The sequence below is a fragment of the Camelina sativa genome, chromosome 8, assembly GCF_000633955.1.
Source record: "Camelina sativa cultivar DH55 chromosome 8, Cs, whole genome shotgun sequence".
In the NCBI taxonomy this organism is placed as follows: Eukaryota; Viridiplantae; Streptophyta; class Magnoliopsida; order Brassicales; family Brassicaceae; genus Camelina; species Camelina sativa.
In genome coordinates, this window is record NC_025692.1 from 20,859,427 (window position 1) to 20,887,275 (window position 27,849).

The following is a 27,849-nucleotide window of genomic DNA, read 5'->3' on the forward strand; positions in this document are numbered from 1 at the left end:
TTTTTTTTTTTTTTTTTTTTTTTTTTTTTTTTTTTTTTTTTTTTTGTCTTTTTAGTTCCACGATTACTTCAACTTCGACCTCATCAGATCTTTCGATTTGTTGTTTAGGATTCGTTTCAAATTTGGATCGCGAAAACGAAAGAACAAATGTTTAATCCGCATAATAGGGCTTGTCGTGAGCCTCCAGGTAGTTCAGTGATGATGGCGTGGCTCGCCGCTCACGTGCCAGAGCCAGACGATAGCCTACGCCTCAAGAAGTGTAAATACATTGACACGAACATATCCGAAACAGTTGGTTCGTCTTTCCTCTTGTTTTTTTTTTTTTTGCTTTTTATGATCTGAAGTTTGTATTTTTTTTTCATAACTAGTCAAATCATATGTAAAAGTGCCAATAATACGATTCTAGTGATTTGAGATTCTCATCATTTCGCTTTGAGTATATGCATGAACTGTTATTTTATTTGTAAATTTGAGGATTATGTAACTGTATTTGCAGATCTTATAATGGATTCTGATCGGTTACTACTACCAATATCAGCCACAATGTTAGGTGTCATTCGAGTTGGTGTAGTGCGAATATATTTAAAGAAACTTGAACATCTGTGCAATGATTATAAGAAACTTCGTAAACAGTTGGAGGAGGCTCTTACTATTCCACAACTTGACTTGCCAGAGGATAAGAGAAAGGCACCCGTTGAGTTGATTACTTTTCCTCAAACACTTAATTTGGAAGATGACACAGTCGACATGTATCCATCTTCTTTCACAGTTTATTCGAGTTTCATTTGCTCTTAACTTCTTACAAAGCTTGAGAGATCTTAACGTTTCATTTTTCCTTGTGAATCCTAGGGAGTTCGATAACCATTTTTGCAGTGAGGAAGGTACCATTTTAATTACACCTTTTTGTATTTATTTTCTTTGTTGTAAATTGCATCATACCATGATTATTATGATGGTGATGTTGATTTTGCAGATCAAATTCCAACAGGTGTTGATCCTTATGTTGCTATAACATTTGACGAGGTAAGATTCCTGCTTGTGTGACTTTGAAGTTGATTCTGACCAGTTTTCATGTCTCAAAGAACATGTTATTGAAGGACAGTTTGTATGTCTAACTTCTTACAGGACATCATTCCAGAATCTAACCAGATGGATGTCGAGTGAGGCTCCTCTACTACACCTATTTCATTATCTTCCTTATCTGTGCAAGTATATGCCCTTTTGATGTGGTCACCTCTTTGTATGAATTAACCAGCCAAGTCACAGTACCTGTGAGTGAGAATCTTGGAGAAACTGATGTTGAAATGGATTATGAGGCAGGACGAAACAATGAACTAGGAAAGTTCAATGTTGCTCTAGATACTGGAGCCTATAGACCAAGTAACTTGAGTGAACCTCTCAATCCCACTACTGAGAGAAGAAATACCAGTTCTCCTGGATGTATTCCCGAGATTGAGAAAAGGCGTGATGCTGCACACGCTTTAAGCCCTGTGTCCCATCCGTCATATAATCCGCAACAACATAATGTCAGAGTTGAGCTTACTGAACCTTTAGATGAAACTTTGAAGGTTAAGGAACCCGATATCCCTAGTATTGATGAAGAAGTGTTAGATTCTAGAGGGCATTCGACATTTGAGCTTCGCTTAGGATCTCCATGTTCTGCTGGTTCTGAGGAAGAACGTGCAAATTTTGGTGAGTAAACAACATAGTCTAATAATTCCATGCTTAAAGCATCGTCTTATTTAAAATTTGGTTTTGTTTTGATGTTAAGTGCATCCATCACCTGAGCTGGTTCTCCAGCCAACTACTCCTCCTCCACCACCACAAACAAGACCAAGGAAGAGGAAGAGGAAGCACTATGATAAGGCCACAGTATTATTATCTAACAAGTAATAACTTTTCCATTAATTGCTTCCTGACACTATTTGATTTTTTTCATTACCTGTTGCATACTGATCAATGAATTTGGACAGGATCATGAAAAAAAGGCTTGAAGATCCTAGTAATACTGTTCGAAAGAGAAAGAAGTTGCCTTCATCTAGAGTAGGTTTATGGAGACTGGATAACCAATCAAAGAAGGATCAACTTTTTAATGAGCCCTTGTTTACTGGTATATTTCATAGTGACTCTTTCATTTTGGATTTACCTTCTTTTTCCCTTTGTCCTTTGTTTTTGAAGAATGAGTATTGACTCCTCTATATGTTTGTCTGCAGGCTTCTCAAATGTTTTACGTAGTCTCTTTGATAAGGACTATGTAGCTTCAAAACCATATCTTGCTGTTACTGATGAAACTTGTCCACAACCTGCATCATCACCTACTCGAGAAGCTGAAACAGAAATTAACCCGGCCTCTCCAGTACCACAATCACCAGTTCCTGATTCTACGAAACTAGACAATACAGTTCAGCGGTCTCCAGGTCAACAAACTGAAGATGTCCAAGGTGTTGCAAGTCCTCATTCCGTGCATGAAAAGTCTGTAGCAGCAGAATCACAATCTCCTCAGTCATTTAATAATGATGACGACATGGAAATCGAACGTTTCAGAAATGGTGGTTTCCCTAACTACATGCCGTCACCACCTACAAGACCTTCACTTTATAGAAGTGATGACTTCACCACTCAGCCTGATACTTGGGAGACAGGATCTTATAGAACAAAGCCTTCAAGTTCCAAAAATCCAGAGGATCTACCTAGAGTAAACATACCTGAGTACATGCCATCACTACCTCCAAGATCTTCTTCACCTTACAGAAGTGATGACTTCACCACTCAACCGGGACCTTGGGAGACAAGAGCTTACAGAACAGAGCCAAATGATCTGCCTGGACAAAAGGACCCGGGGGTTTCTGCGATTCCTGAAATGACGGACGAGGTTTGCTTTCACATTTTTCGTGTGTTTTGTTCTTTACCATGCTTGTCCCTGTGCTAACATTGATAGCATATAACATCTGGCTGTGCCATGTGCCATACAGGAACTTTATTTCCTGGAGTTAGGTGGCAATACCCCAGTAAGATCACCGAATACACAAGATTCTTATGGTTTGTCAGGAAGAACAAGGTAAAAAGATTCAGAAAAAAACCATGTAGCTTTTTTAAAGAGCCTTACTATATCTCTACTAACCTAAATAACATATTCATTGAACATTAATTGCAGAGACGTGGCTAAGTATATTAAAGAACGTTCTTCAAGTAGTCCCACTTCAAGCCATTCATCTGGAGATCTAAGTTTGAACAAGATCTTGGAAGGAAAGACAAGGTCGATAGCTGCTCGAATGTTCTACGAGACACTGGTAATCGATTCTCGATACAGAGTTGGTCGTATTATCTCTCTATACAATACCTCTAACTGAGATGGGTTGTTTTGTTATATAGGTACTGAAGTCTAGAGGACTTATAGATTTGAAGCAAGACCAACCCTACAGCGATATAACTCTGAAGTTGACGCCTGAACTTTCTTCAAATGGTCAACTGTGACCTAATGATGAGATTAGATAAGCTGACTCTAGAGGCTTTAGCAAAAATTTACAGTTGTTAATACGTGAGCTTTTGTATCATCACATTATTCACTTCATGTATTCCACTATAGTTTTATCGATAAAATTCACGATGACTACAAAAGAAACAAAGACAACCATGTGATCCCTTGGTAAAATCATTATAGCACTAAAAGTAAATAAAGGTTAAAGTCAACAAAGAAGAAAAGGCTTGAGACCATGTAGAGAAACAGAGCAGATGGTACTTTAAGAGATGCAACAAAACAGGTTTAGAGCTAATACTGTTTTCTCGAACTGCTTCTGAAGCAGCTGGTTTCAGAATTTTTAGCCAAAGACGAGCTGACACGTCGTTGAACCTCTGGACAAAAGAGCCAACTCTATGAGCATTCCATGTTTCTTCTCCAAATTGGTGACTTCTGGTGAGAAAATCGCTTTCTTTAAACGACAAGAATGTTTCAAGATAAACGTTGCGAGTTCTTTCTCTACATTCCATCCTCTGTAGTTTCTCCACTCCAAAGTTTCAAGTCCGGACAGCAACGTTTCAGGAACAGAACTTGACTCATCCCAATGTAACGCTCGTTCTCCAAAAAAACAGCCATGTCTCTGATGAGGATATATATATATATATATATATCATTATACCAGTACTAAAAAGATTAGAGATGAGACTGAAAAAAAACAAGCGAAGCCCGAAAAGTTTTACCTCACTGAGTTTGAGAGCTCGTAGTTTTGGAGAATGTGTGAGAAAAGACAGAAGTAGATCCCATTCTGAATCACATGTGCAAAACTCCAAGTCTACAAGCTGATGGAATATTTTACCAGTAGGAAACGGCGACTGCAAATAGAATCATAAAGACTAATTATATATAAAAAAAAAAAAACTATGTACTTTGGTTTTCTAGCTACTTCCAAAATAGTGTTTAGTAATCTACCTCTGAGGGTAAACATATCGAGAGGCGTTTGAGTGATGTAAGAGAATCAAGCATGTCATCGGTATCAGAGTAGATAACCTCCACATTTGCAGACACGATCTCCGGCATTTTCTCAATCATACAATCGTAACCGACATCTTTAATCTCTAAGCACTTCAAAGAAGGAGCATTCAACTCAAACATCTCGTCATTAGATTCTCCAACGTAGATTAACTTTTGTAGTAAAGGCAACGTGATAGGAAAGGTTGTTACGTTATCATTCCTTTGACGATCCACCACCAACTCTTGAAGAATAAGGCAGCTTGATAAAAGCTTCTGAGGGGTTTCATCGTCAAAGTAAATCACCCAACGAAGGTGCAATACTTTGAGTAACGGGAAACTAACAGGGAACTTGACATCCGCAAGCGACACATTGGTGAGTTTAAGTACCATGAGTGTTCCGCAAGTAAACAAACTTTGAGGTAATTTGCTAGGCGGCTGAAGAACGTAAGGATAATAATCGAAATANATCGTCAAAGTAAATCACCCAACGAAGGTGCAATACTTTGAGTAACGGGAAACTAACAGGGAACTTAACATCCGCAAGTGACACATTGGTGAGTTTGAGTACCATGAGTGTTCCGCAAGTAAACAAACTTTGAGGTAATTTGCTAGGCTGCTGAAGAACGTATGGATAATAATCGAAATGGCGTAAACCTCGTTCCACCGCAATTCTAACCCAAAATCCGATATCTACGTCATTGCATTGCCTATCGAACTTGAAAGATAAACTCTCTAAGATTGGAGCCGTGTTTAATAGCAAAGACCTGTCCACAAACAGCAGAAACCTCGCATGATCAGCAGCGTTCTTAGTATAATCGATGTACTCGAGTTTATGAACCAACTTCCAAAGATTCCGCCAACGTTTCGACAAAAGACTTGTCTTCAAGACATCTTTTGTGGTAAGCAATGAAAGTATCTGCAACAAGAAATCATCCGGCAAGAAACTGATCCTGTCCATTGTATTCTCTCAATCAATCCAGTGATTTTTTTTTTCTGTCAACACGGAGAAATTAAAATAAAAAAAAAACAAATCAGCAATGAGGAGACCTGGACTCAAATTATTACATTTTCAAATCTGTGTAATCTTGAGAAACAACACCAAAAAAATTCAAAAAGAAGAACTAAGAGCTTATGATATTCAAAGTTTAATGCTTTCCTAAGTAACAGGGCGGTTTATAAATTAAAAAACAGAGGAAATATCCAATCTAAGCAAAACCGCATAATACAGAGACTGAAAATTACCCAATATCATCCGATGGATGCTACTCACATTCTGAAAAGATGAAGATATGGCTAACCTTGGAACCCTAATTATGCCGTCATTTAGGGTTTATGGTTTAATTATTAATTATGCCGTCATTTATAATTTTTCATGCGTTTTCTTATAATAATAAGATGCTTTAATATACTTTTGTTGTTGGCGTAGAAAAAGCTTTTATTTAGTTACCTTTTTTATTTTACTTTTAATGCTGAAATGTAGTGGCAAGAAATTAGGATTCAATACCCCACGATCGTTTCCACCAAAAAGAATTATCCCACGATCGAGACGATTAGTAAAATTATATGGGATAAATAACATTTTTTAAAAAATATTTTTGCAACAAAAAAAGAATCATTATCTCATGAGCTGATCTTTTATTGTTGAAAAAAAAAAAAAGAATCATTATCCATTAGGTGCTACCATACATACTTAATTATTTTTGCAACAAAATATTTTTGCAACAAAAAAAGAATCATTAACTCTCACTATTTTAGCCGTTAGAAAAGAAAAAAAAAAAAGAAGAAGCAATTCTTTGAATCCAAAAGCCCTTCACAGTTCAGATGATGACATAAATGAACCAGAGCGATTAAAACATACTACTAAGGCTTAAAAGTCATTGACACAAATCAGCTTCGGGATTCACAGGTTCGTCTTGGTTACATATTTTCAGTTAAAGACAAGACAAGCTCACATGTTGGTGGGGCTCTTGATGGTAAGTAAATACACTTCTGTTTGCAGCGTCGTAGTTAAATTAAGAGCCTTAATTACTGCTGTTTCTGTATATAGTATCCCTTTTCAATTTTGATTAATCGTTTATAAAATTATGAAAACGCGTTTCTTAATATGTATCCCTTTTTGTAAGCTTTACCAACAAAACATCTCATTCCATATGAGGAAAGCACGAAGTTACTCTCTAAGCTTCCTCCCCGTTACTAAAAACAAACAGTAACTCGAAAACTTGCTCCTGAAGTTTTCTCTTCTCTCTTAATAAATACACACACCCACCACTGACTTGCTTAAATCATCCACACCATCACCTGAGAACTGATAACAATGGCGTCGAGATTCTCTACTAAAATCCCTTCCCTCTCTGCAATTTTCTCGATCTACACATCTCTCTCCGCCTTCACGATGCTCTTCAAAACCATTCTCCGTGAGATCATTCCCACCAAGATCCGTGACTTCATCGTCTCCAAATTCAAAGACTACTTCTCTTCTTATTTCAACCCCAATTTCACGTTCATCATCGAAGAAAAGAGCGACCTCGTCCCGAATCAGATTTTCCGTGCTGCCCAAGTCTACTTGCCGACCCTTCTCACAAGAATCTCCACCGGGAGTCTCCTCGTCAGTTCCAGAAACCTCAATAATCCGATTGCTAAACCCAAATTTGGAATACCCGTAAAAGCCAAAATCACCGATGAATTCGAAGGGATTCCTCTTGAATGGACTCTTCACTCGGAGAAAGACACTGACACTAATCCTTTCCAGAAGAGTAAACAGATACGGTAACTTTTCTCATCATGTAACCCTTAAAATTTTGGGTTTTTTTTTGTTGTGTGCCTAATTACGCTTACTATGTAATCAGCTAGTAATTTAGACATTAAATTCTCAATACAGATCCCTAACTTTTAAAATTTATTTTTCCTTTTTCAATTGTAGTCTTCTAACCTGAGTGTGTAAGTACTTTCTGTATGCTTCGTATTCTGACTGTTTTGTGTTTGGTGTTTTATTTGGGGTTTCAGGTACTTTCATTTGACGTGTAAAAAGGATTTTAGAGACAAGATTATGTCGGATTACTTCTCATATATTGCCAAGTCATCGGTGAAGATATTGGCACACAGAGATAATCTAAAAATCTACACCTACAATTCAAACCGTCACGAATGGCAATCAGCAATTTTTCAACATCACACGACATTTGAAACCCTAGCAATGGAACCTGAGCTCAAGAATACATTGATCCGTGACCTAGACGCTTTCTCCAGTGGGAAAGACTTCTTCAAAACCGTAGGACGAGCTTGGAAACGTGGTTATCTTCTTTACGGTCCACCTGGAACCGGGAAATCGTCGCTTGTTGCTGCAATTGCTAACTACATGAACTTTAATGTCTATGATCTTCAGATTCAGAGTGTTGAAGATGATGAAATGCTTAGACAGATTCTCACTATGACTCAGAACCGTTCCATTCTTCTCGTAGAAGATCTTGATTGTGCTGGAGCGGATGCTAGAAACGAGGATAAAGAAGATAACGAGAATATTCAGGATATGAATAAGAAGAAGAAGAAGAAGAAGAAGAAGGATCCCCAGGTTCCATGGAGTGTACACACTAAACTACATTCTTTCTCGGCTTAATTTCTCTGTGTTTTGTGTTCTGATCATTCTTGTCTTTTTTGGAGCAGGTAACTTTGTCTGGTCTACTTAACTTTGTTGACGGATTATGGTCAAGCTGTGTAGAGGAACGGATCATAATATTCACCACGAATCACAAGGAGAAACTCGATCCAGCATTGTTGAGACCAGGAAGGATGGATGTTCATATTCTCATGGACTACTGTACGCCTGCCGTTTTCAAGAAACTCGCCGCATTGTATCTCAACATCGAAGAACACTTTTTGGTTGAGCGTATTGGGAATATGTTACTTGAGGTGAAAGCAACTCCAGCTGAAATCACAGAGCAGCTTATGGTGAGCAAGAACCCGGAAGTTGCGCTTAAGGGTATTGTTGAGTTTCTTATAAGCAAAAATTGACCAAGGAGAGTGTTGATTCTGAAATCAAAGAGGCAGAAGCATGAAGCTTCAAGGATCCAGTGAAGTAGTTTACCACTAATTATGTAGTAATTAAATAACTCTTTGTCTCAATTTCATTTGGGATTTAGTAGGACTGATGGATATGGATCCATCATCCATGGAAGTAATCTAGTACGTATGTAGTTACTTAATAATAATCATGCATAGGCCTCGTTGCCTCTGACTTACAAAGCTTGTTATGTCAAGAAATGTCATATGTGTTGTCTTTATGTATGCTACGTTTCTTCCACTCTTCCTAAGTGAGGAAGAAGGCAAACACTATATATGAGTCATATAATATGACACAGCGGATACATCAAACTGTTCAAAAGACAAGATGATAGATAAGCTATACAAGAAAGCCTAAGAAAGAAAGAACTGGTTGTGTCTTAGAAAGGAGTTGGGGTTAAGGTTGGGAAAGGTCCAAAGAGAGTGGATAGGAGGATGAAGAGTGATGCTAGGAAGCGCGGAGGAGGCAAACCCGGAAGGAACGTTAAGAGGAGTGCCTGCCACTGGTAAAATCAGGCTAGAAAGGAAACAAATTAGCTTATTTTGTTTCTTGGAAATAGTTGAAATTAGAGGAAAGATATATTGGGACTTTTTTGATTGTTCCATCTGCTGCAGCGTTGTAGTTTAGTTACCCTGTGTTCATTAATTGACACGATTATTCAGTTGCAGAAATGTTAAAAACCACAAACAAAACTATTAACTCAATACACTTCAACATGCCACCGCTTGTTCTTCCTGAGCTGAGTAAGTTTCTGTTCCCAGCTTTCGCCTCGCTCTTCAGCGACCCTCTTAAGCGTATCTTGAATCCCAGGCATCATTCCTTTAAGCCCGCAAAAGTAAATATGAGCTCCACTGTCCAGAAGTTTGAAGATCTCGTCGCTGTATTCTTCAATCTTGTCCTGCACATACATTTTCCCGCCTTTCTTGTTCTTCTCTTCTCTGCTCAGCGCTTTGTCGTACCTGAAGTTCTTTGGATAGTCCTTGAGGTAACCGGAAAATTCTTCATCATAGAGAAGACTGTCTGAGTTAGCTACACCAAGGAATAGCCACGCAAGTCCATCAAACTTGAAATTTGGCACGTTCTCCATAAACATACGCCGTAGGTATCCTCTATATGGAGCAACTCCAGTTCCAGTAGCAATCATTATGTGAGTAGCTTTCTGGTCATCTTCAGGTAATAGCATTACCTTTCCAGATGGACCTGTCAACAACATCATACATTTTAGACTAGAAACATTCAACAAAAAGAAGGGGTTCCGTATCTGTAAAGCACATAAAGTTACCGGTGATTTTAACTTTATCGCCAGGCTTGGCATTGCACAAGAAGTTGCTGCATACGCCAGCTTTGGATGGATCTTCTATTCCTGTCTCTGGATCATAGTAAATAGCTCGACGGACACATAGGCTAGCTGTTTTCCCATCAAAAGAATCCCCATACCTTGTTGATGCAATCGAATAAAGGCGAACGTTGTGAGGTGCACCAGGTTTCTTGGGATTCTCGCCCTACGAATCAAGAAAATGGAACAAGAAGTGTTATCAAATCGAGGGAGCAACTCATTTATCGGCAAAAGGCAATGTGTCAGAGTTAAAATCACTTACAGGAGGAATCACTCCGTAGCTTTGTCCTTCCCAGTAAGGAACATTACCATCATGATCAATAACAATGTGGCAAGTCTCTCCAGGTGCTTGTGGACCAACAATTCTTTCAACCGAAACAATAGTTGCTGTGTAAGGCTCCTTAGGCCTGTACAAGTTTAACGGAGTCTCTTTGGGATCTTCAAGTTCTAGAGGAGTAACCAAGACTTTGGATTTGCTTGCTTGCTGAAGTGACATACATACTGTGGACCTTTTGTTCACACATAAGCTTCTGGATTTGGAATCTAGTCTCAGCCGAGGACCCCATGATTTCTCAGTGAAGCTTATACTCTGCAGCTGAGACAGAACCAAAAAGGTCAACGTTAACATTTCCTCCTTCCACTTTCTAGATGAGATGCTAATGAAAGATTTTAAACTCCACAAAGGATTCCCATTTCGTTTCTCAATAGATGCAAAATCAAGTTTTTGACATCTTCTACTTCTAAAGAGTGTACCTTTTCAGTACCAAGTTCACTACAAAGTCTTCACATTAAAACCAAAACAAAAAAAAGGTCACTACTAGTCGACATCAGAACAAAACCCACCAAAAATACCAAAAGACAAAAAATTTCAGGACCATCTAAGCATCTAAATCAACAAAAGTGAGTAATCTTAATCTAGATTGGTTTTGATCACCTTGATCATAGATCGGCTGGACCCATCAATTCCAGTTGGAAGAGCAACGGATATCTGAAATCAAAAACCAAAACTTTCATTAAATCCTAAACAAAATCTCAGGAATCAAAGAGGTTAAAAGAGCATATATAATAGCAAAAGTAAAAAAAAAACCTGAGAAAGAGGAGTTGAGAGAGCCATGGCGATGGAGAAAAGAGACGAGATTTCTCCAGAAGAATAATAATTGGAAGAAAAAAAAAATGATTGAGGAACAGAAGAAACAGAGGATTCTTTGTTCTGGGTTTATAAATAGTAGTACTAAAAAAGGTGAGCTGAAGAAGAAAAGATCCTTTCAAGGCCCAGAAGAGACAACAACAGAGCAGCAGCCCATACTGACTGCAAATTCTCAAAACTTTGTTGGCTCCTCGAGAGATTTTAGTGGACAAATTGCTTAACTATTGCTCTTATTGAGTTTTTTTTTGGTTTGTTTGTTTCTCTACCTACTTGTGTGTGCTGGATCTGTTTTTTACTTTTCAGCAAAATTATTTGTATTTTTAACTCCTATTGGTATTTGGAGGTTACAGTTTCGAAGCCAAATTCCTTGTTAAAAAGTTTTAACACTTAACAAGTTGCAGGAAACTGAATTCATTACACCAAAAAAAAAAAAAAAGGAAACTGAATTCAGCAAATTTCTCTAGGTTGTTAAGTTACCATCTGACTTGTTTTAGAAAGAGGTATTTGTGTTTTTAGTATGTTTTTGGAAACTAATAGGCAAATTAGTACGTTTAATATTCATAATTATACAAATAGTCGGTCTCTCACACTGTAGATTTTTTTTTTAATCATACCTCTCATGTTTAGTTACTCAAATACTTGATAATATAATTTTTTTTCTATTTTTTTCAGATACAAAAAATCTATGTTTTTTTCTTTATAATTTGATATGCATTTTGTTTGATGATTTTATTTGATAATATTAAATATTTTTTACAAATTTTATCACATCCCTCTCTTTTATCATTAAAATATTTGTTAATAATTATATGTTTATAATTTGATATGCATTTTTTAAAAAATATATATTATATCACAACTGATGTATATTATTGTTCTGTACATATTTATTGCTGAATGGTTTTTAATCCGTACACTGGATTATTAGATATACCAATTCCAGCAAAACCATCCAGCCATAAACGTTTACAGATCAATTCCAACAAAAAAACATGTATAATAATCAACTAGCCATAAACATGTATAGATCAAAACCATCCAGCCATAAACTTTTACTGATCAAAACAATCCAGTGTGCGGATTAACAACCATCTAACAATAAATGTGTACAGAACAATCATATACATCACTTGTAATATTAAAAAAATTAAAAATAATAAAACAAAATGCATATCAAATTATAATAGTATTTTTGTATCTGAAAAAAATAAAAAAAAATTATATTATCAAATATTTGAATAAAAAAATATGTACTAAAACTAGAACATACCCTTTTACAAAAGAAGCATCGGTTCTGCGGTATCCAAAACAAAACCAAAAAATTAAATCAAATTGTACCAAAACAATGCAAAATCGGTTCTAATTCGGTATACGGGAAATGAAAAAATCAAACCGGAAAACCTTGCATAACTGGAGTTTATGTTATGACATGATAACCCTCAACGTTAAGACGAATTTACAATTTTGACATCGTGCTTTATTGGACGTAAACGACGTCGTAGGACTAGTGAGTTCTTCTTCTTCCACAGTCGAGTCGCAAAACCCTAAATCTCCATTTTCAGACGAAAGCTTTGAAGAAAGAAATCAGAAACGAAAACATGATTCGAGTGACAAGACCAAAACCGATCATCGAATCACTGAGTTACAACCTTCTCCAAAGATGCTCCGCAAGCGGAACTCCTAAAGGAAAAGCTAAGCTGAAGACAGGTCAGCCATTGAAGCGTAACAAAGTCGCCACCAAGAAAAGCGGCGGCGGAGCACCAGCTGGAGACGGAGAAGAAGCGGTTAAAGGAAAAGGAAGGATTTCAGATGAGAAGCAGAAGCTTTACGAGCAATGCTTAAACGCTCCTTGTCCTGTTCGCTACTTGACACCCAAGGAGATCGAGCGCGAGGTGCAGCGTGAGAAGCTAGGGTTGATTAGTAAAGAGAAGCAACGAGATATGGAGATCCAGAAGAAAGGAGGAGCTGCTTCAATGGGAGTCACCGATGAACCGATCCGGATTGGTACCGCTGGTTTGGATTACGTTTCGTTAGGGATCTTTGAGGCCGATGAGTTGCCGAAGTACAAGCTGACCGAAGAGGATGGAGAGAGACTTGCGAAGGAGTATAGTAAAGTGCTGATGAGAGAGCATAGAGAGCGTCGTGCAGCTGAGACTGCGTTTTTGAATTTGAAGAAAGCTGCGATTGAGGCGTTACCGGAGAATCTGAAGAAGGCTGCGTTAGAGCCTGATTTGACTCCGTTTCCGGCGAATCGTGGTATGGCTACTCTTACTCCGCCTATTGAAGGGTATCTTGAGAAGGTTATGGATGCAGCTAAGAAGAGCTCAAGTAAAGAGAAGCTGAGATGATTTCGTTTTTAAAGGTTAAGAGTTTTTTGTCTTTATCTTGCTGTTGCTTAAAGTTGAGATGAGTTATTACCGTTTGTTTTTACCGATCATTGGAACCATTCAGGATTAAATGGTTAGTACTTAGTAGTATTGATCAATGGAACCATTCAGGATTAAATTGTTAGTACCGAGTGTTGGATTCACTTTGTTGTGGCAAATGGCTCGGAATTGATAGTAGTAGTCTGGCGTCTTAGGTTTATGATGTTGTAGAAAATGGCTCAAACTTGGCCGGTTAGAATTCACGCAGTATGATACTAATCAAAAGTTCAACCTTTTTCTGTTAAATTTCCTTGTTGAGAGGTAATTATGAGCATAGTATTGAACCGGTGAAGTAGACGAATGATAATCACTCTCTTGTATTTAAGCTAGTGTTAAGAAAAGCTGAATGGATTACCCTTAGAAGCATTCTCTTCTCTAGGGTGGCTCTTCTGCATGTAGGCAGAGTCTTATTTATGGCTCTTTGGATGATTCGGTATCTTTATATACTAGATGTGTGCTCTTGTTTAGTTATATATCTATCCTGTTTGCATATAGCATGTATCTAGTCCTCATATTGTGGTATTCAATTTATGTATGGACGCTTACTCGGACCTTTCCTTATCTATGTGTTCTGTGGTTTCTTATTGATGTATGTGTGACTGTGTGTTCACTGATTCCTTTGCGGTTTCTTATCTCTCTGCATGAAGTCATTCTCAGAGCTTGCCTAATGATTTCTCTGTTTGTTGTTATCCAGTTGATTCTATGTTTAGAATGGAATAGCAACGAGACCTGCTTCTTCAAGAAGTACTACACACAAGAAATTTCACAAGCCTGTTCACAAGCTGCATTTAGGTTTTGCTTCTTCAAGTCTTGCTTGCAAACGAGACTTTCTGAAGCCATCCACGTCCAAACCTTCACAAATAATAAAGTCTGCATTTTATGATTTTTGGCTTATAATTTTCCATTTGTCAAATGACTTCAACATCATCTAGAGTCCAAAGGTGAAATATGAGCGCAAAATGTTTGGGAAATTTTATCCTCTTTGATTCATCAAAACTTCAAAATGTTAAAGTTCTTATCTCTCGTATTAAAAAGAAAAAATGGTACAAAGCACAAACAAAAAAGGGAGCAAAAACTTCAAGAGTTGCAGAGACCTCTAATCCCTATATTACTTCAGTTTCCATCTTTTTGGCTTAGCAACTCAAAAATATTTGTAACAACACTTCTTTTAATCCCGATGAAATACTTATGACAGCCTTAAGGGATGTATTGCAACACCATTTTGCGCAGACTTTACGCAGCCCCATCTTCCAAATCGCGTTTCCTGTCATCATATCAATTTCACAATACACAACAGGTTATGATACTAGCATTTCAACACACAAGAAGAAAAAGATAGAAACAAAAGAGAAAATATGAGATGATCACATACCTGTCCAACACCGGCAATCAGAAATTTACCCGACTTTGCAAAAGCCAAAGAGTTCACAAATCCAGTCTGTAAGATCATACAAGACATTGCAAGGATTATTATTTGATGGAGTGAAATGCTTAAATTATTAACAAACAACAGATTCATCAGACAACACTAAGAACAGAGCTAGTGAAAGAAAATTTACCAGTGGAAGCTTGTGCAAAGGTCGAATGGCACCAGTTTCAACAGCCCACAAATGCACAAAACCATTACCAGCTCCAGATGCAGCAAGATCACTACCTCTACAACTAGCAACTGAATTGACCCAAGAACTTGCTGAACAGTCATTGTCGATTGATTCATGAGCACCGTTTTCTGTTAAGCAAATAAACAAGAATTAGATATTTCAGAGCATCAGGAGCTGAAACGAAAACAAGAGTGTTTTTTGTAACTATATAATGCAATGTCAAGATTCAATTGCAACAGAGATGAGATGGAAAGGATCTAAATGAAGTTTTACCTAAGCTTCCATTGGTGGTAATTTCGTTAGTTTTATCACGATGCGCATTCTTGAGAATGAACATCGGTTTCTTTTTTAACATCCCCCAAAGAGCAACAGTTCCATTATCCGAACCAGACAGGTACTCATTATCACTGATAAAACAGCAGCTCTCAAGAGATGATGCAGGAGCACGATAGACCATACGGCTGCTCTCAGGCACCTATTATCATATAACACAGCTTAACAAATACAGAGTAATAATAGAAACCTTATGATGATAGCTAGCTCTCAATAGTGTCCAGATGAAGGATATAACTATTACCTTATGATACAGCATGGTTCTATCTCTTCCAACCGTAAGTGCACGCTCCTTCCGTAGCACATCAATGGCTAGAATTTCACCTTGGTGTCCAAAATTATCAGCTACAAACGCTTTGTCCTCTGCATTCCACACCTTCATATTTCTATCAAACGAACCAGAATAGACTTCTGCAGTTCCGTATCTGAAACATAGACAAGAAACAGTGTTCCGGTGACCTGGAAAGGCCTGTAGACACATAATTATAAAAGCTGAGCGCAAGACTTGATGAAGAACAAACAGATAAAACACTAAACAAAAACCAAAATATCTCATTTACCTGGACATGCTCTCGGGTACGAACGTCCCAAATATGAACATGACGATCAACTCCTCCAGTGGCCAAATAACGACCATCAGAGCTAACAGCTAAAGCAAGAGATTCCCTGCTGTGTTTCTTATTTCGAGGCTCCCTCAGTTTCATCCCATGAGACTTCAGAACTTCATCACTCGGCCATATGTATTTGTCAGTTTTACCAGAAGATACATCCCAATGCACAATAGTACCATCTTTCGAAGCTGAAAACCCTCTAGAATCATCATCCGATAGAGCTACCGATACAACAGATCGTCGGTGCTTGACAATAATACTAAATCCATCTGTACTTAGTGGCTCCTGAACCCTGATTCATTAAAAAAAACTTTCATCAATACCACTCTCAACTAATCTTCAAACACAATAAAATTAAATTGACATAATAACAAATGTACAAAATCACTAATTTCCTTCACAACTAAACCATTTCCCTAAAGCACTAACTACCCATAAACCCTAAATTACAAAAAAATCTCAAACCTAAAAAATTGGAATTTGAAAATACATGAAAGGTTCAAAATTTCTTCATTACCTGGATGCAATAAGTCTTCGAATCCTACCAGTGTCCTCCTGCTGCTTCTGCATCAAACTCTTCTTAAGACTCTCATCTTCATCTTCATCATCATCATCACCATCCTCTGCATCACGCTCTCTACGCTTAGCTTCCCTCATTCTATTAAGCATCTCCTCAGCCAATCTCTTCCTCTTCTCTCCAGCCGTCTCATCAGCAAACTCATCCTCATCCTCCACTTCCACATCAACTCTTTTCCCATCTTCATCTCCACCTGTAAATCCATCCTCTTCCGCATCAGAGTCTATAGACTCGATGTCGTCGTCATCGTAACTCACTTTTCTCCTCTTCTTCGTCTCTTCCTCAAAGAATGGATCCCTATCATTCGAACCCTTTTTGCCTCCTCTCTTAAAGCCTCCACCTTTCTTCTTGTCGTTGTTGTACTTCATATTTCTCTCTCTCACTCTCCTTAGGGTTTAACGTTTATCGCACCTTTGACTCGTCTAGGTTTAGCCTCAGGGTTTAGTGGCGACGGAAGAAGCTAAGAAAACGATTTTGTATGTTTTGGTCGGAGAAAAGTTTACAACTTTAAAATCTCCCACTTAGGTTTTCTTCAGAAATCGGGTTTACCGGGATTTACCCGGACTGACCCGGCCCATCAGTTAAAAAACTTAATGCTAAGCCCATTAAATATTGTGGGGCTTTTAGACCAAAGTTTGTTTTCATTTAACTTAAATCGAATCAGTTCGGTCTATTTCATCGGTTTATCTCTCTCAGATCTCTAAATTGAATTCCGAACCGGATCATCTCCATCATATATGTCAATTGAATAATACAAAACCGACCAGTCTTTGTCGAAGGTTTCTCTTTCTTCTTCCTTGTTCGATTTTGGCCTCTCTCTCTCTCTCTCTCTCTCTCTTCTCTTCTCTATGTCAAAATTCCAAAAGCTCGTTAGAGAAATCTAGAAGCTTCCTCGAGGCCCTCGCGTGTTAGGCAGTGGAACTCAAATTCCCTGGGGAAAAATTAGGAGAAGAAGATGAGTTCATGGAACTACGTTGTTACGGCTCACAAACCGACCAGTGTGACTCACTCTTGCGTTGGCAACTTCACCAGTCCTCAAGAGCTTAATCTCATTGTAGCGTATGAAACTATCCCTTCCCTCTACTTCTTATCAAATTTTTTTCCTCGATTCGTTCCCTTTTGAATTGAAGCTGTTGATTTGGGTTTAGGGTTTTCAATGAATTTTGTGTCACGAGTCAATTTTTGTAAATTTGCTCACTTTGCAAACAAAACTGTAGGGTTGAGTCGTTCTTGAAATTTACAATTGCAGCTTTAATCAAATAGAAGTTTGAGTATTGAGAACCTCTCACACTTGGGAGATTGAGTATATGGATCTTAGTGTCTCTGTGTTCTTTGATGTAGTGGATATTTGAAGATGCTACAAAGAATTGTCTTTTTTTCTTTTTGGGTGTGGCTGTTACTGCTCTGAACTCAATTGCATGTTGAAGATCGTGGCTTTTTCGATTGTGGATAATTTTCAAGCATCGTTAGTTTTCAGTACTGTAAATTTGTTTGAAAGTTATCTCAATTTTAGGTTTAGCATTGTCTCGTTGAGTTGTAACATCTATTATATCAGATCCACTATAATGTTAGGTTGACAGCAGTGTTGTTCTCTTCTCAGGAAATGTACTCGAATTGAGATCCATTTGCTTACCCCACAAGGACTTCAGGTACATACATCTCTATTATGTCGAGTTTATATGGAATAAGTTCCATGTGCATTAGAGTATAAATTTTAAAACTTTGTTGCCATGCTTTGTTTTGTTAATGATATAAGAATCTGCTGGATGTTCCTATATTGCAGCCTATGTTGGATGTTCCTATATATGGAAGAATCGCTACTCTGGAATTGTTCCGGCCACATGTGAGTATATACATCTCTTATTGTGTTCTTTTATTATGGTCTTATTAGTAAGTTACAATGCTGATAGTATTGTCCACCGTCTTTTGTAGGGCGAAGCGCAAGACTTTTTGTTCATTGCAACGGAGAGATACAAATTCTGTGTTCTTCAATGGGATGCTGAGTCCTCTGAGCTTATTACAAGGTATAGTTTCCAGATTATAATACTACCTTTTCATGCGTTGAATTTGGTGTTAACCAACCAGTTGTGCTGTCATTTGTTTTGTTAGAATGCATTACACTCGCCGCCGATGCACAGATTAGTGCATGGTACCAACTTGCTTGTTTTAGATAGCAGTTTACACCATCTTTCTGCTGTTCGGAATCTGTTTTAGGTTCTTACCTTTAACATTGCAGATCATGAATCTTATTGAGCATTTATTAGATAGTTTGATTATAGGGTCTTACCTTTCGCAAAATTGATACATGTTCTTAGGTAGTTTGTTTATAGGGTCTTACCTTTCGCAAAATTGATACATGTTCTTATATTGCTGTATATCCAAAGCATAGATTAAACATGTATGGTTCTCGCATAGTTGTTAATAAAAGAAGCAATATATTAGATGACCATTCTCTACTTTATTACTGATTCTTTATGATGTTTTGACATTTTTCAGAGCAATGGGGGATGTTTCTGATCGTATAGGCCGACCAACAGACAATGGTCAGGTATTAAAAAATCTCCATTCTTGCACTGTTCGTTTCAGAATGCTTAATTTTTATTCTTTCCTTCATTTAAAAGTATACGTTGTGATTAACGGTTTGATAGTCATGTAGCTTACTTCTGATTTGACTGGATTTTGTAGATTGGCATAATTGATCCAGATTGTAGATTAATTGGACTCCATCTGTATGACGGCTTGTTCAAGGTATATATTTGTCATATGTGCTCATTTGCTGAATTGTATCATGTTACTGAACTTCCACTGATCTTTCTTCTTAGACAATGTATGATGATGTGATCTGTTTTTTTGGTTCTTTTGTTAGGTTATTCCTTTTGATAACAAGGGACAGCTCAAGGAAGCTTTTAATATCAGGTATTGTTTTATTCAGTAAGAACAGTACAGTTTTAGATTGTCACCTATGCCTGTGTTCTAGTGCGCACTTGTTTCCGTGCATCTGATTCTTTTGCATATCCTCAATAGTCTCGGTCGTCTACATTCTTTACGATATGATTATTCTGTAGACCTTTTCAAACTGAATGATATATTGATTTTGGTGCCTAAATTTCAGGCTAGAGGAATTGCAGGTTCTGGATATCAAGTTTCTGTTTGGATGTGCAAAGCCTACAATTGCAGTACTTTATCAGGTATGGAAATATGTAAACATGGATATGCTATGAAAGAATTTTTGTACATGCATTTAAATTTGTTTATTGGGCATTTATTAACCTTATTCTTTATTTTTAAGTCTTACCAGAGTTCACTATCGAACTCTCATAGAATTGGTTAATTTATGTATTGTTGATGGCTTATGGAGTTTAAGCAATTAACTTTACTCTATTTATTTGAATGTCAGTTATTAAAACAGACTCCGATTTTGTTTTGTCTTTTCTCTTAACTTGATAATCTATTTTGATGATTTGATCTGTTGTTTGTAATGCAATCTAGAATTAACTCCAGTTGAACTAACAAGTGCTTGGTTTCACAGGATAACAAAGATGCTCGTCATGTCAAAACATATGAAGTATCTCTAAAAGATAAGGATTTTGTCGAGGGTCCATGGTCACAGAATAATCTCGACAATGGTGCTGATCTACTGATTCCTGTACCACCACCTCTCTGTGGTGTCCTTATTATCGGCGAAGAAACAATTGTCTATTGTAGTGCTAATGCATTCAAAGCAATACCAATAAGACCTGTAAGTCCTTTCAACATAATGTCACCTGCTTGTATGAACATTTGCTTGAGCTTTCAATGAGTACCCCTTGTTTTCTTTCTTAAATTTAGTATTTGACCTTCAATTATTTTTCGTTTCCAGTCTATCACTAAAGCATATGGAAGAGTTGATGTTGATGGCTCTAGGTATCTTCTTGGTGACCATGCTGGATTGATTCATCTGCTTGTTATAACACACGAGAAAGAAAAGTGAGTGTAATTTGTAATTACTCTGTCATTTTACATATTTTTAAACAATTGAAAGCTTTAGTGAACTTATTAATTTGTGCATATGCTGAATTTATTTGTATTGTATCTGAAGGGTCACTGGCCTCAAAATTGAGCTTTTGGGTGAAACGTCCATTGCTTCGACTATATCGTACCTTGACAATGCCGTTGTCTTTGTTGGCTCAAGCTATGGCGACTCTCAGGTATGCTAGGAATGAAAATGTCTGGCTACACTGTTTTATTGACTTGTTCCTGTAGAATGTAAATTGATATGGTTCCATGATCTTTAGTTGTGTCCAATTGTTCATTGATAATTATCTTCTTCAGATTTAGACTCTAGCAAAGACATAAGTTCAAAAAAAGTAATTCCTTCATTAGATCTGGATTTTAGGAAAGGTAGAATCAACTATCTGAGTGTTTCCATTTTGATTTTCTAATTGCAGCTAGTAAAGCTAAATCTACATCCTGATGCAAAAGGCTCATATGTAGAAGTCTTGGAAAGGTATATCAACTTGGGGCCTATTGTCGACTTTTGTGTAGTTGATCTCGAGAGACAGGGGCAAGGTCAGGTTGTAACTTGTTCTGGAGCATTTAAGGATGGTTCTCTTCGCGTAGTTCGCAATGGGATAGGAATCAATGAACAGGTTTGTTTTATGTCGCGAAAATCTGTATGTCTTGATTGCACAATTTTCTCTTCTGGTACTTATCTCAAAATACGTTGTATTACAGGCCTCTGTGGAACTTCAAGGTATCAAAGGAATGTGGTCATTGAAATCTTCAATTGATGAAGCCTTCGACACATTCCTTGTAGTTAGCTTTATCAGTGAAACTCGTATCTTAGCCATGAATCTTGAGGATGAACTGGAAGAAACAGAGATTGAGGGCTTCTTATCTCAAGTGCAGACTTTATTTTGCCATGACGCTGTGTACAATCAACTTGTACAAGTAAGCTTTTCTAGTGCTTTGTGGGTTTTAGAAGACATGCATTTGACAGATGTCACCTGAATAGTTATCTGGTCTCTTTTCTCTATTCCTGAATATGAATCAACTGTTACCTTTTCTGGATCAGGTTACCTCAAATTCTGTTAGACTAGTCAGTTCTACAACTAGAGAATTACGGGACGAGTGGCATGCCCCAGCTGGATTCGCTGTTAATGTTGCAACTGCAAATGCCAGCCAAGTATATATTTTCATTCTGGATTTGAAAGAGGAATCTTGACTTTTGAGTGTCTAGACATACAGCACGTTTTAGGATAAACATTTGTAGATTGACTCTTAAATTTGCTTGTTAGGTTCTTTTGGCAACTGGAGGTGGGCATTTGGTTTATCTGGAAATTGGAGATGGTAAATTAACGGAAGTGCAACATGCCCTTTTGGAGTACGAGGTTTCCTGCCTTGATATAAATCCTATCGGTGATAATCCAAACTACAGTCAGCTAGCTTCAGTTGGGATGTGGACAGATATAAGTGTGAGAATCTTTTCGCTGCCAGAATTGACTCTTATTACAAAAGAGCAACTAGGAGGGGAGATAATTCCCAGATCTGTTCTTCTTTGTACATTTGAAGGGGTATGATTCCATTGTATTTACTTCACATAAGCCTAGAACCGAGTGAAATTTCATGGTAGAAGTTAACATATGTTATGTTGCAGATATCTTACTTGCTGTGTGCTCTTGGAGATGGTCATCTTTTGAACTTCCAGTTGGATACAACTACGGGGCAGTTAAAAGACAGGAAAAAAGTATCACTTGGGACTCAGCCTATAACTCTGCGTACATTTTCATCAAAAAGCGCCACACATGTCTTTGCTGCATCTGATAGACCAACCGTAATCTATAGCAGCAACAAGAAGCTGTTATACAGTAATGTCAATCTTAAAGAAGTTAGTCATATGTGTCCTTTCAACTCTGCTGCTTTTCCCGACAGGTACACTAAACATCCTCCCTCTTTTTTTTTTCTTTTGCATTATGCTTTCGGTTTCCAATTCCTGATCAAAGTGAAGTGGCTGTGAAATCTGATTCGCTGTTCTCTCTTATGAGCAGTTTAGCGATTGCCAGGGAAGGTGAACTTACTATTGGTACCATTGATGATATTCAGAAGCTTCACATACGCACTATTCCTCTTGGAGAGCATGCTCGTCGAATCTGCCATCAGGAGCAGACGCGTACATTTGGTATCTGCAGTTTGGGAAACCAGACAAATGCTGAAGAATCTGAAATGCACTTTGTCCGTCTTTTGGACGACCAAACTTTCGAGTTTATTTCAACTTACCCTCTGGATTCTTTTGAATACGGTTGCTCCATTCTGAGCTGCTCTTTCACGGACGATAAAAATGTCTATTACTGTGTTGGAACCGCATATGTTTTACCGGAAGAAAATGAACCAACGAAGGTATTTGTTTTCTCTGGGAGACGTATCATCACATTCTCAAAACAAATTTTGTTTTTTAATATTTCTTTGAATTACCTCTTTTTTTGTGATTTAGGGAAGGATCTTAGTATTTATAGTTGAAGATGGGAGGTTGCAGCTTATTGCTGAGAAAGAAACAAAAGGAGCTGTTTATTCCCTCAATGCCTTTAATGGAAAACTTCTTGCTGCTATTAATCAGAAGATTCAGTTGTACAAGTGGATGCTGCGGGATGATGGCACTCGTGAACTGCAGTCTGAATGCGGACATCACGGTCACATTTTAGCTCTCTATGTCCAGACCCGTGGAGACTTTATCGTTGTTGGTGATCTCATGAAATCAATCTCCTTATTGTTATACAAGGTATAACTTATAGATGAAATTTGTGTGGTTAAGAACTGATCTTTGTTTATTTGATACTATTCTGATGATTGATTCTTGAATGTTATAGCACGAGGAAGGTGCAATCGAGGAGCGGGCTCGGGATTACAATGCGAATTGGATGTCAGCGGTTGAGATACTTGATGATGATATTTACCTTGGTGCTGAGAACAATTTCAATCTGTTAACAGTGAAAAAGAACAGTGAAGGAGCTACTGATGAAGAACGAGGGAGGTTAGAGGTAGTTGGAGAGTATCACCTTGGGGAATTTGTGAACAGATTCCGCCATGGATCTCTAGTAATGAGGCTACCTGATTCAGAGATTGGTCAGATCCCAACAGTCATCTTTGGTACAGTCAATGGAGTGATTGGAGTAATAGCTTCACTTCCTCAAGAACAGTATACTTTCTTGGAGAAGTTACAGTCAAGTTTGAGGAAAGTGATTAAAGGAGTTGGCGGCTTAAGCCACGAGCAATGGAGGTCGTTTAATAACGAGAAAAGAACCGCAGAAGCGAGGAATTTCTTGGATGGTGACTTAATCGAGTCGTTTCTGGATCTGAGTAGGAACAAGATGGAGGACATATCTAAATCCATGAATGTTCAAGTGGAAGAGTTGTGTAAGAGAGTTGAGGAACTCACTAGGCTTCACTGAATCAAATCAACCGTTTGTTTTATTTATTTGTTTTATGCTTTCTTGAGTTAAAAAAAAGTCTTCTTTTGATTTTGTTGACATCAGCTTTTGAAGTTTGATTGAGTTGTTGTCTTTGTGATAACTTGTGTTGGTTAAAACTTGAAAGTATTGTCTTCTAAATCGAACCAGGAAGCAAAGCGGACAGGACTGCCTTTTTGGGTCGGATCGTAATATATATTATAAACAGATTTTAGTATTTCTCGATATTTATTTTAAGATGTTGCTTGCTAATTCTTTGCTTGTAAACGTCTCTTTCTCAACTTTTCCCTATGTGTTAAACAGAAAACAAATCGGTTAATATAGATTGGAAATGTAGTATTCCAATATTAAATCTTCTAAAATTAGATCTCATGCGATTATGTTCTTTTGGTTTTTTTCTTTGGTTTAAAGATATGACTGAACATTTTACTTCTCTTGAAGGCACCTTTGATTCCTTAAGAAATCTAGATTCTTATTTTCTCATTTAATTAGGTTCTCTTGTAACAAGTAAACACAACACCTCTCGATCATATTGGTCATCATATTTAGAGACTTATGTACCACAAAATATAAGGTTTCTTCTTAAGGTGGTGTGATGATCTAGATTCTTTCTTCCCTTTATATAAAATTTTGCTTGTTCAAACTTTGGGTTTAAGAAATGAGAACTCAATTTTGGGTTTTTCTACTTTTTCTGCTTCTACTGAACTTCTTTTGCCAAGGTAAATCATCTTATTTTTCTTCTCTAATTAGTAAAGAACAGAAATTATAGATTTTAGATTTTTGTTTTCTAATGTATGCGTTCCTAATAAGTCCTAATGATTCAAAGTCAATCATAGGTGATAATAATCATGAAAGTGAATATTTTGGTATTGCAACTTATTTAATATGAAAAAAATAACAAATTAAGGAGTATTTTGTTTACTCATCTCATCGATCACGTATGCTCAATNAATCAAATCAACCGTTTGTTTTATTTATTTGTTTTATGCTTTCTTGAGTTAAAAAAAAGTCTTCTTTTGATTTTGTTGACATCAGCTTTTGAAGTTTGATTGAGTTGTTGTCTTTGTGATAACTTGTGTTGGTTAAAACTTGAAAGTATTGTCTTCTAAATCGAACCAGGAAGCAAAGCGGACAGGACTGCCTTTTTGGGTCGGATCGTAATATATATTATAAACAGATTTTAGTATTTCTCGATATTTATTTTAAGATGTTGCTTGCTAATTCTTTGCTTGTAAACGTCTCTTTCTCAACTTTTCCCTATGTGTTAAACAGAAAACAAATCGGTTAATATAGATTGGAAATGTAGTATTCCAATATTAAATCTTCTAAAATTAGATCTCATGCGATTATGTTCTTTTGGTTTTTTTCTTTGGTTTAAAGATATGACTGAACATTTTACTTCTCTTGAAGGCACCTTTGATTCCTTAAGAAATCTAGATTCTTATTTTCTCATTTAATTAGGTTCTCTTGTAACAAGTAAACACAACACCTCTCGATCATATTGGTCATCATATTTAGAGACTTATGTACCACAAAATATAAGGTTTCTTCTTAAGGTGGTGTGATGATCTAGATTCTTTCTTCCCTTTATATAAAATTTTGCTTGTTCAAACTTTGGGTTTAAGAAATGAGAACTCAATTTTGGGTTTTTCTACTTTTTCTGCTTCTACTGAACTTCTTTTGCCAAGGTAAATCATCTTATTTTTCTTCTCTAATTAGTAAAGAACAGAAATTATAGATTTTAGATTTTTGTTTTCTAATGTATGCGTTCCTAATAAGTCCTAATGATTCAAAGTCAATCATAGGTGATAATAATCATGAAAGTGAATATTTTGGTATTGCAACTTATTTAATATGAAAAAAATAACAAATTAAGGAGTATTTTGTTTACTCATCTCATCGATCACGTATGCTCAATGTGTAGCGGCAAGGCCAGTGATGACGATCAGGTCAGAGTCACTAGTAGGGCCACAAGGGAACACAACGTTCTTGGAGGGAACAACATGGTGTGTGGCTCGACCAGGTGCGTCTCAAGCTGAGCTACAGAGAGCTCTAGATTGGGCATGTGGGATTGGGAGAGTGGATTGCTCGGTCATTGAGAGACATGGTGATTGTTACGAACCAGACACGATCGTGTCGCACGCATCGTTTGCGTTTAATGCATATTACCAAACCAATGGGAACAATCGCATTGCTTGTTACTTCGGTGGAACAGCTACACTCACCAAGATTAACCCTAGTAAGTACATACGATTCACTACTAGTGTGAACAGTGTAATCGACTCCGCCCAAAAAAAAAAAATTGATGAAAAATAATACAGTATAAAAAGTTAAAACGATACATGCAAATTGTTCTATTTTGTAAAAGATAATCGACTTCTTACTTGAACTATTGATTGGATATTATTTTGTTTTTTTTCCTACTAAAATATATAGGTAATTAATTTTAAAAACTTTTTTGTTTTATTTTTGATGGTAATAAAATGTGTGGATTTTTGTTATGTTGTTGCTTGCAGGCTACGGAAAATGCTCCTATGATGTATCCAAGTAAGTGCCCAAAATTTTTCCCTTTATTTTCCAATATTCTTTATAGTTGGCGAAAACATTTTCTTCAAAAGATATAATTCTTTCTTCATTCAGATCAGAAGTCTCCGCGGCAAGATCTCTATCGAAGGATAAACCTCGGTGGCTCATGCTGATGTACTTGTACATCGGAATTGTATTGCTTATTAGTTGGAGAGGCTAACACCTTTGCCGAAAACGTAGAAATATGAATATCAGTTGTGCGGGAATCTTTATTCTTGAGCTAAATTTTCAAACCTTTTGGTTATTGTAGCAGTTAAGCTTTGTTTTTGTTCTTACCTTTGTTCATGGGTTTAGAATCTTAAAGCCTTAGAGCCTTCCTTACGTCTATCAACAACTATTTCTTTTATTTTCATGTTAAATAATATCTTACTTCAGAAAATGTTATTGATCCCTTTATTTTTATACCAAAAAAATATATATATCTCGTAGTACGTAGTATACTATAAAATATCGGTTGAGCAATATAATCAAAATATTCTTATGAAACTATTTTATCATTGACTTTCTCCATTGATCGATTTAGCCAATTAAATCGAGATGCCTGAATGGTTTTGGCCATCTAGAGAGAATTTAAACAGCTACTTTTAGAACAGTGTCTAGTATAACAAATGGAGTGATCAATTAATATTGAGTCATTTATAGAAACATATTAATGTCTTAAAACCTACTTTATCATAAATCCTTATCATACGAATACCAGTAATACAATTTGATTTTAATCAGCCTCCAATGTGGATAGAAAGATTTTTGTAATCTCAAACTATGTATTTGATGCTTATTATTAAGGTTGGCCAAAAATATCGCTCCCACATTAGTGCAAGTGATTATCATATTATTATTATTATTATTTTTATTTATTTATTTATNTTTTTTTTTTTTTTTTTTTTTTTTTTTTTTTTTTTTTTTTTTTTTTTTTTTTTTTTTTTTATATTAGCGTATTATTTTCTTGTAGCTTTGTCCCTCTCATTCGGTGTTGGATAGCTTGGTGGAGCCGTGGAGGAGCATGAGCTCTCTTAGGTTGTTTGATAGCTCGGTGTTGGATAGCTTAGATTTGAAGTGGATGTCTTCTCTCGAGAAAAAAATATGTTTTCCAAGAGGTGGAGAGCATATCTAATGTTGAGTTGCGAACCTTGAACATTGTCGTATTAATTGTTAGAGTTCATCAATGACATGCCATTCTTTTAATCACGCTCAAATCTTCAAACTGCCATGGTGTGTATCTTGCGTGTATATATATATATATATATATATATATATATATATAT

At 36.8% G+C, this 27,849-nt stretch overlaps 8 protein-coding genes across 11 annotated transcripts; 5 read left to right on the top strand and 3 right to left on the bottom strand.

Annotated features, from left to right (window-relative positions):
• On the top strand, nt 202-3,474 carry LOC104709753 (sister chromatid cohesion 1 protein 3-like). Its single transcript, XM_010426315.1, has 13 exons — nt 202-295; nt 497-749; nt 850-880; nt 958-1,023; nt 1,126-1,160; nt 1,256-1,692; nt 1,772-1,889; nt 1,974-2,110; nt 2,214-2,666; nt 2,796-2,872; nt 2,973-3,058; nt 3,155-3,290; nt 3,373-3,474. Exons 1-13 carry the CDS (start codon nt 202-204, stop codon nt 3,472-3,474), a joined length of 2,025 nt encoding a protein of 674 aa, XP_010424617.1.
• Nucleotides 3,807-5,426, bottom strand: LOC104709754 (FBD-associated F-box protein At5g56370-like). The gene is made up of 4 exons (XM_019229151.1): nt 5,094-5,426; nt 4,427-4,903; nt 4,198-4,329; nt 3,807-4,097 (listed from the first exon to the last, which is right to left on the bottom strand). The coding sequence occupies exons 1-4, from the start codon at nt 5,424-5,426 to the stop codon at nt 3,819-3,821; spliced, it is 1,221 nt and encodes a 406-aa protein (XP_019084696.1). The 3' UTR covers nt 3,807-3,818.
• On the top strand, nt 6,727-8,745 carry LOC104707702 (AAA-ATPase At1g43910-like). 2 transcript variants are annotated; one of them, XM_010424122.2, is made up of 3 exons: nt 6,727-7,234; nt 7,472-8,048; nt 8,129-8,745. In XM_010424122.2, exons 1-3 carry the CDS (start codon nt 6,783-6,785, stop codon nt 8,474-8,476), a joined length of 1,377 nt encoding a protein of 458 aa, XP_010422424.1. In that variant the 5' UTR covers nt 6,727-6,782; the 3' UTR covers nt 8,477-8,745. The 2 variants fall into 2 exon arrangements, with proteins under 2 accessions (XP_010422424.1, XP_010422425.1); XM_010424123.2 differs by having other exon boundaries at nt 7,472-8,036.
• On the bottom strand, nt 9,091-11,217 carry LOC104707703 (ferredoxin--NADP reductase, root isozyme 1, chloroplastic). 2 transcript variants are annotated; one of them, XM_010424125.2, is made up of 5 exons: nt 10,949-11,217; nt 10,796-10,849; nt 10,124-10,450; nt 9,808-10,027; nt 9,091-9,725 (listed from the first exon to the last, which is right to left on the bottom strand). In XM_010424125.2, the coding sequence occupies exons 1-5, from the start codon at nt 10,973-10,975 to the stop codon at nt 9,226-9,228; spliced, it is 1,128 nt and encodes a 375-aa protein (XP_010422427.1). In that variant the 5' UTR covers nt 10,976-11,217; the 3' UTR covers nt 9,091-9,225. The 2 variants fall into 2 exon arrangements, with proteins under 2 accessions (XP_010422427.1, XP_010422426.1); XM_010424124.2 differs by having other exon boundaries at nt 10,124-10,456; nt 10,949-11,215.
• On the top strand, nt 12,508-14,450 carry LOC104707705. Its single transcript, XM_010424127.2, has 2 exons — nt 12,508-13,370; nt 14,129-14,450. Exon 1 carries the CDS (start codon nt 12,607-12,609, stop codon nt 13,354-13,356), a length of 750 nt encoding a protein of 249 aa, XP_010422429.1. The 5' UTR covers nt 12,508-12,606; the 3' UTR covers nt 13,357-13,370; nt 14,129-14,450.
• LOC104707704 (U3 snoRNP-associated protein-like YAO) lies at nt 14,397-17,048 on the bottom strand. The gene is made up of 7 exons (XM_010424126.1): nt 16,497-17,048; nt 15,929-16,271; nt 15,613-15,837; nt 15,309-15,510; nt 14,994-15,163; nt 14,807-14,872; nt 14,397-14,698 (listed from the first exon to the last, which is right to left on the bottom strand). Exons 1-7 carry the CDS (start codon nt 16,922-16,924, stop codon nt 14,621-14,623), a joined length of 1,512 nt encoding a protein of 503 aa, XP_010422428.1. The 5' UTR covers nt 16,925-17,048; the 3' UTR covers nt 14,397-14,620.
• LOC104707706 (DNA damage-binding protein 1a) lies at nt 17,328-24,161 on the top strand. Its single transcript, XM_010424128.2, has 19 exons — nt 17,328-17,615; nt 18,157-18,205; nt 18,340-18,399; nt 18,489-18,580; nt 19,053-19,104; nt 19,242-19,304; nt 19,423-19,472; nt 19,669-19,744; nt 20,086-20,295; nt 20,416-20,522; nt 20,635-20,743; nt 20,984-21,184; nt 21,270-21,485; nt 21,610-21,720; nt 21,833-22,108; nt 22,192-22,466; nt 22,583-22,931; nt 23,026-23,310; nt 23,399-24,161. Exons 1-19 carry the CDS (start codon nt 17,512-17,514, stop codon nt 23,978-23,980), a joined length of 3,267 nt encoding a protein of 1,088 aa, XP_010422430.1. The 5' UTR covers nt 17,328-17,511; the 3' UTR covers nt 23,981-24,161.
• Nucleotides 24,298-26,898, top strand: LOC104707707 (major pollen allergen Ole e 10-like). 2 transcript variants are annotated; one of them, XM_010424130.2, is made up of 4 exons: nt 24,298-24,717; nt 25,923-26,237; nt 26,515-26,545; nt 26,639-26,898. In XM_010424130.2, exons 1-4 carry the CDS (start codon nt 24,657-24,659, stop codon nt 26,742-26,744), a joined length of 513 nt encoding a protein of 170 aa, XP_010422432.1. In that variant the 5' UTR covers nt 24,298-24,656; the 3' UTR covers nt 26,745-26,898. The 2 variants fall into 2 exon arrangements, with proteins under 2 accessions (XP_010422432.1, XP_010422431.1); XM_010424129.2 differs by lacking the exon at nt 24,298-24,717 and adding an exon at nt 24,956-25,686.

What these genes read in the sequence shown, in the direction of transcription:
- LOC104709754 (XM_019229151.1), bottom strand. Translation starts at nt 5,426, where the DNA reads ATGGACAGGATCAGTTTCTTGCCGGATGATTTCTTGTTGCAGATACTT. An exon ending in ATTTCGATTATTATCCATAC is followed by an intron (nt 4,904 to 5,093) that starts GTTCTTCAGCAG and finishes TACGTTCTTCAG; the next exon opens with CCGCCTAGCAAATTACCTCA. An exon ending in GAGCTCTCAAACTCAGTGAG is followed by an intron (nt 4,098 to 4,197) that starts GTAAAACTTTTC and finishes TATCCTCATCAG; the next exon opens with AGACATGGCTGTTTTTTTGG.
- LOC104707707 (XM_010424130.2), top strand. Translation starts at nt 24,657, where the DNA reads ATGAGAACTCAATTTTGGGTTTTTCTACTTTTTCTGCTTCTACTGAAC. An exon ending in ACTGAACTTCTTTTGCCAAG is followed by an intron (nt 24,718 to 25,922) that starts GTAAATCATCTT and finishes CTCAATGTGTAG; the next exon opens with CGGCAAGGCCAGTGATGACG. An exon ending in ACTCACCAAGATTAACCCTA is followed by an intron (nt 26,238 to 26,514) that starts GTAAGTACATAC and finishes TGTTGCTTGCAG; the next exon opens with GCTACGGAAAATGCTCCTAT.
- LOC104707706 (XM_010424128.2), top strand. Translation starts at nt 17,512, where the DNA reads ATGAGTTCATGGAACTACGTTGTTACGGCTCACAAACCGACCAGTGTG. An exon ending in ATAACACACGAGAAAGAAAA is followed by an intron (nt 20,523 to 20,634) that starts GTGAGTGTAATT and finishes TTGTATCTGAAG; the next exon opens with GGTCACTGGCCTCAAAATTG. An exon ending in TGTACAATCAACTTGTACAA is followed by an intron (nt 21,486 to 21,609) that starts GTAAGCTTTTCT and finishes TTTCTGGATCAG; the next exon opens with GTTACCTCAAATTCTGTTAG.
- LOC104707703 (XM_010424124.2), bottom strand. Translation starts at nt 10,975, where the DNA reads ATGGCTCTCTCAACTCCTCTTTCTCAG. An exon ending in TCTCAACTCCTCTTTCTCAG is followed by an intron (nt 10,850 to 10,948) that starts GTTTTTTTTTTA and finishes TTTTGATTTCAG; the next exon opens with ATATCCGTTGCTCTTCCAAC. An exon ending in CCAGCCGATCTATGATCAAG is followed by an intron (nt 10,457 to 10,795) that starts GTGATCAAAACC and finishes GTTCTGTCTCAG; the next exon opens with CTGCAGAGTATAAGCTTCAC.
- LOC104707702 (XM_010424122.2), top strand. Translation starts at nt 6,783, where the DNA reads ATGGCGTCGAGATTCTCTACTAAAATCCCTTCCCTCTCTGCAATTTTC. An exon ending in CAGAAGAGTAAACAGATACG is followed by an intron (nt 7,235 to 7,471) that starts GTAACTTTTCTC and finishes TTGGGGTTTCAG; the next exon opens with GTACTTTCATTTGACGTGTA. An exon ending in ATCCCCAGGTTCCATGGAGT is followed by an intron (nt 8,049 to 8,128) that starts GTACACACTAAA and finishes TTTTTGGAGCAG; the next exon opens with GTAACTTTGTCTGGTCTACT.
- LOC104707705 (XM_010424127.2), top strand. Translation starts at nt 12,607, where the DNA reads ATGATTCGAGTGACAAGACCAAAACCGATCATCGAATCACTGAGTTAC.
- LOC104709753 (XM_010426315.1), top strand. Translation starts at nt 202, where the DNA reads ATGGCGTGGCTCGCCGCTCACGTGCCAGAGCCAGACGATAGCCTACGC. An exon ending in TTGCTATAACATTTGACGAG is followed by an intron (nt 1,024 to 1,125) that starts GTAAGATTCCTG and finishes AACTTCTTACAG; the next exon opens with GACATCATTCCAGAATCTAA. An exon ending in TTATAGAACAAAGCCTTCAA is followed by an intron (nt 2,667 to 2,795) that starts GTTCCAAAAATC and finishes GGGAGACAAGAG; the next exon opens with CTTACAGAACAGAGCCAAAT.
- LOC104707704 (XM_010424126.1), bottom strand. Translation starts at nt 16,924, where the DNA reads ATGAAGTACAACAACGACAAGAAGAAAGGTGGAGGCTTTAAGAGAGGA. An exon ending in CGAAGACTTATTGCATCCAG is followed by an intron (nt 16,272 to 16,496) that starts GTAATGAAGAAA and finishes TTAATGAATCAG; the next exon opens with GGTTCAGGAGCCACTAAGTA. An exon ending in TGATTGCCGGTGTTGGACAG is followed by an intron (nt 14,699 to 14,806) that starts GTATGTGATCAT and finishes ATATGATGACAG; the next exon opens with GAAACGCGATTTGGAAGATG.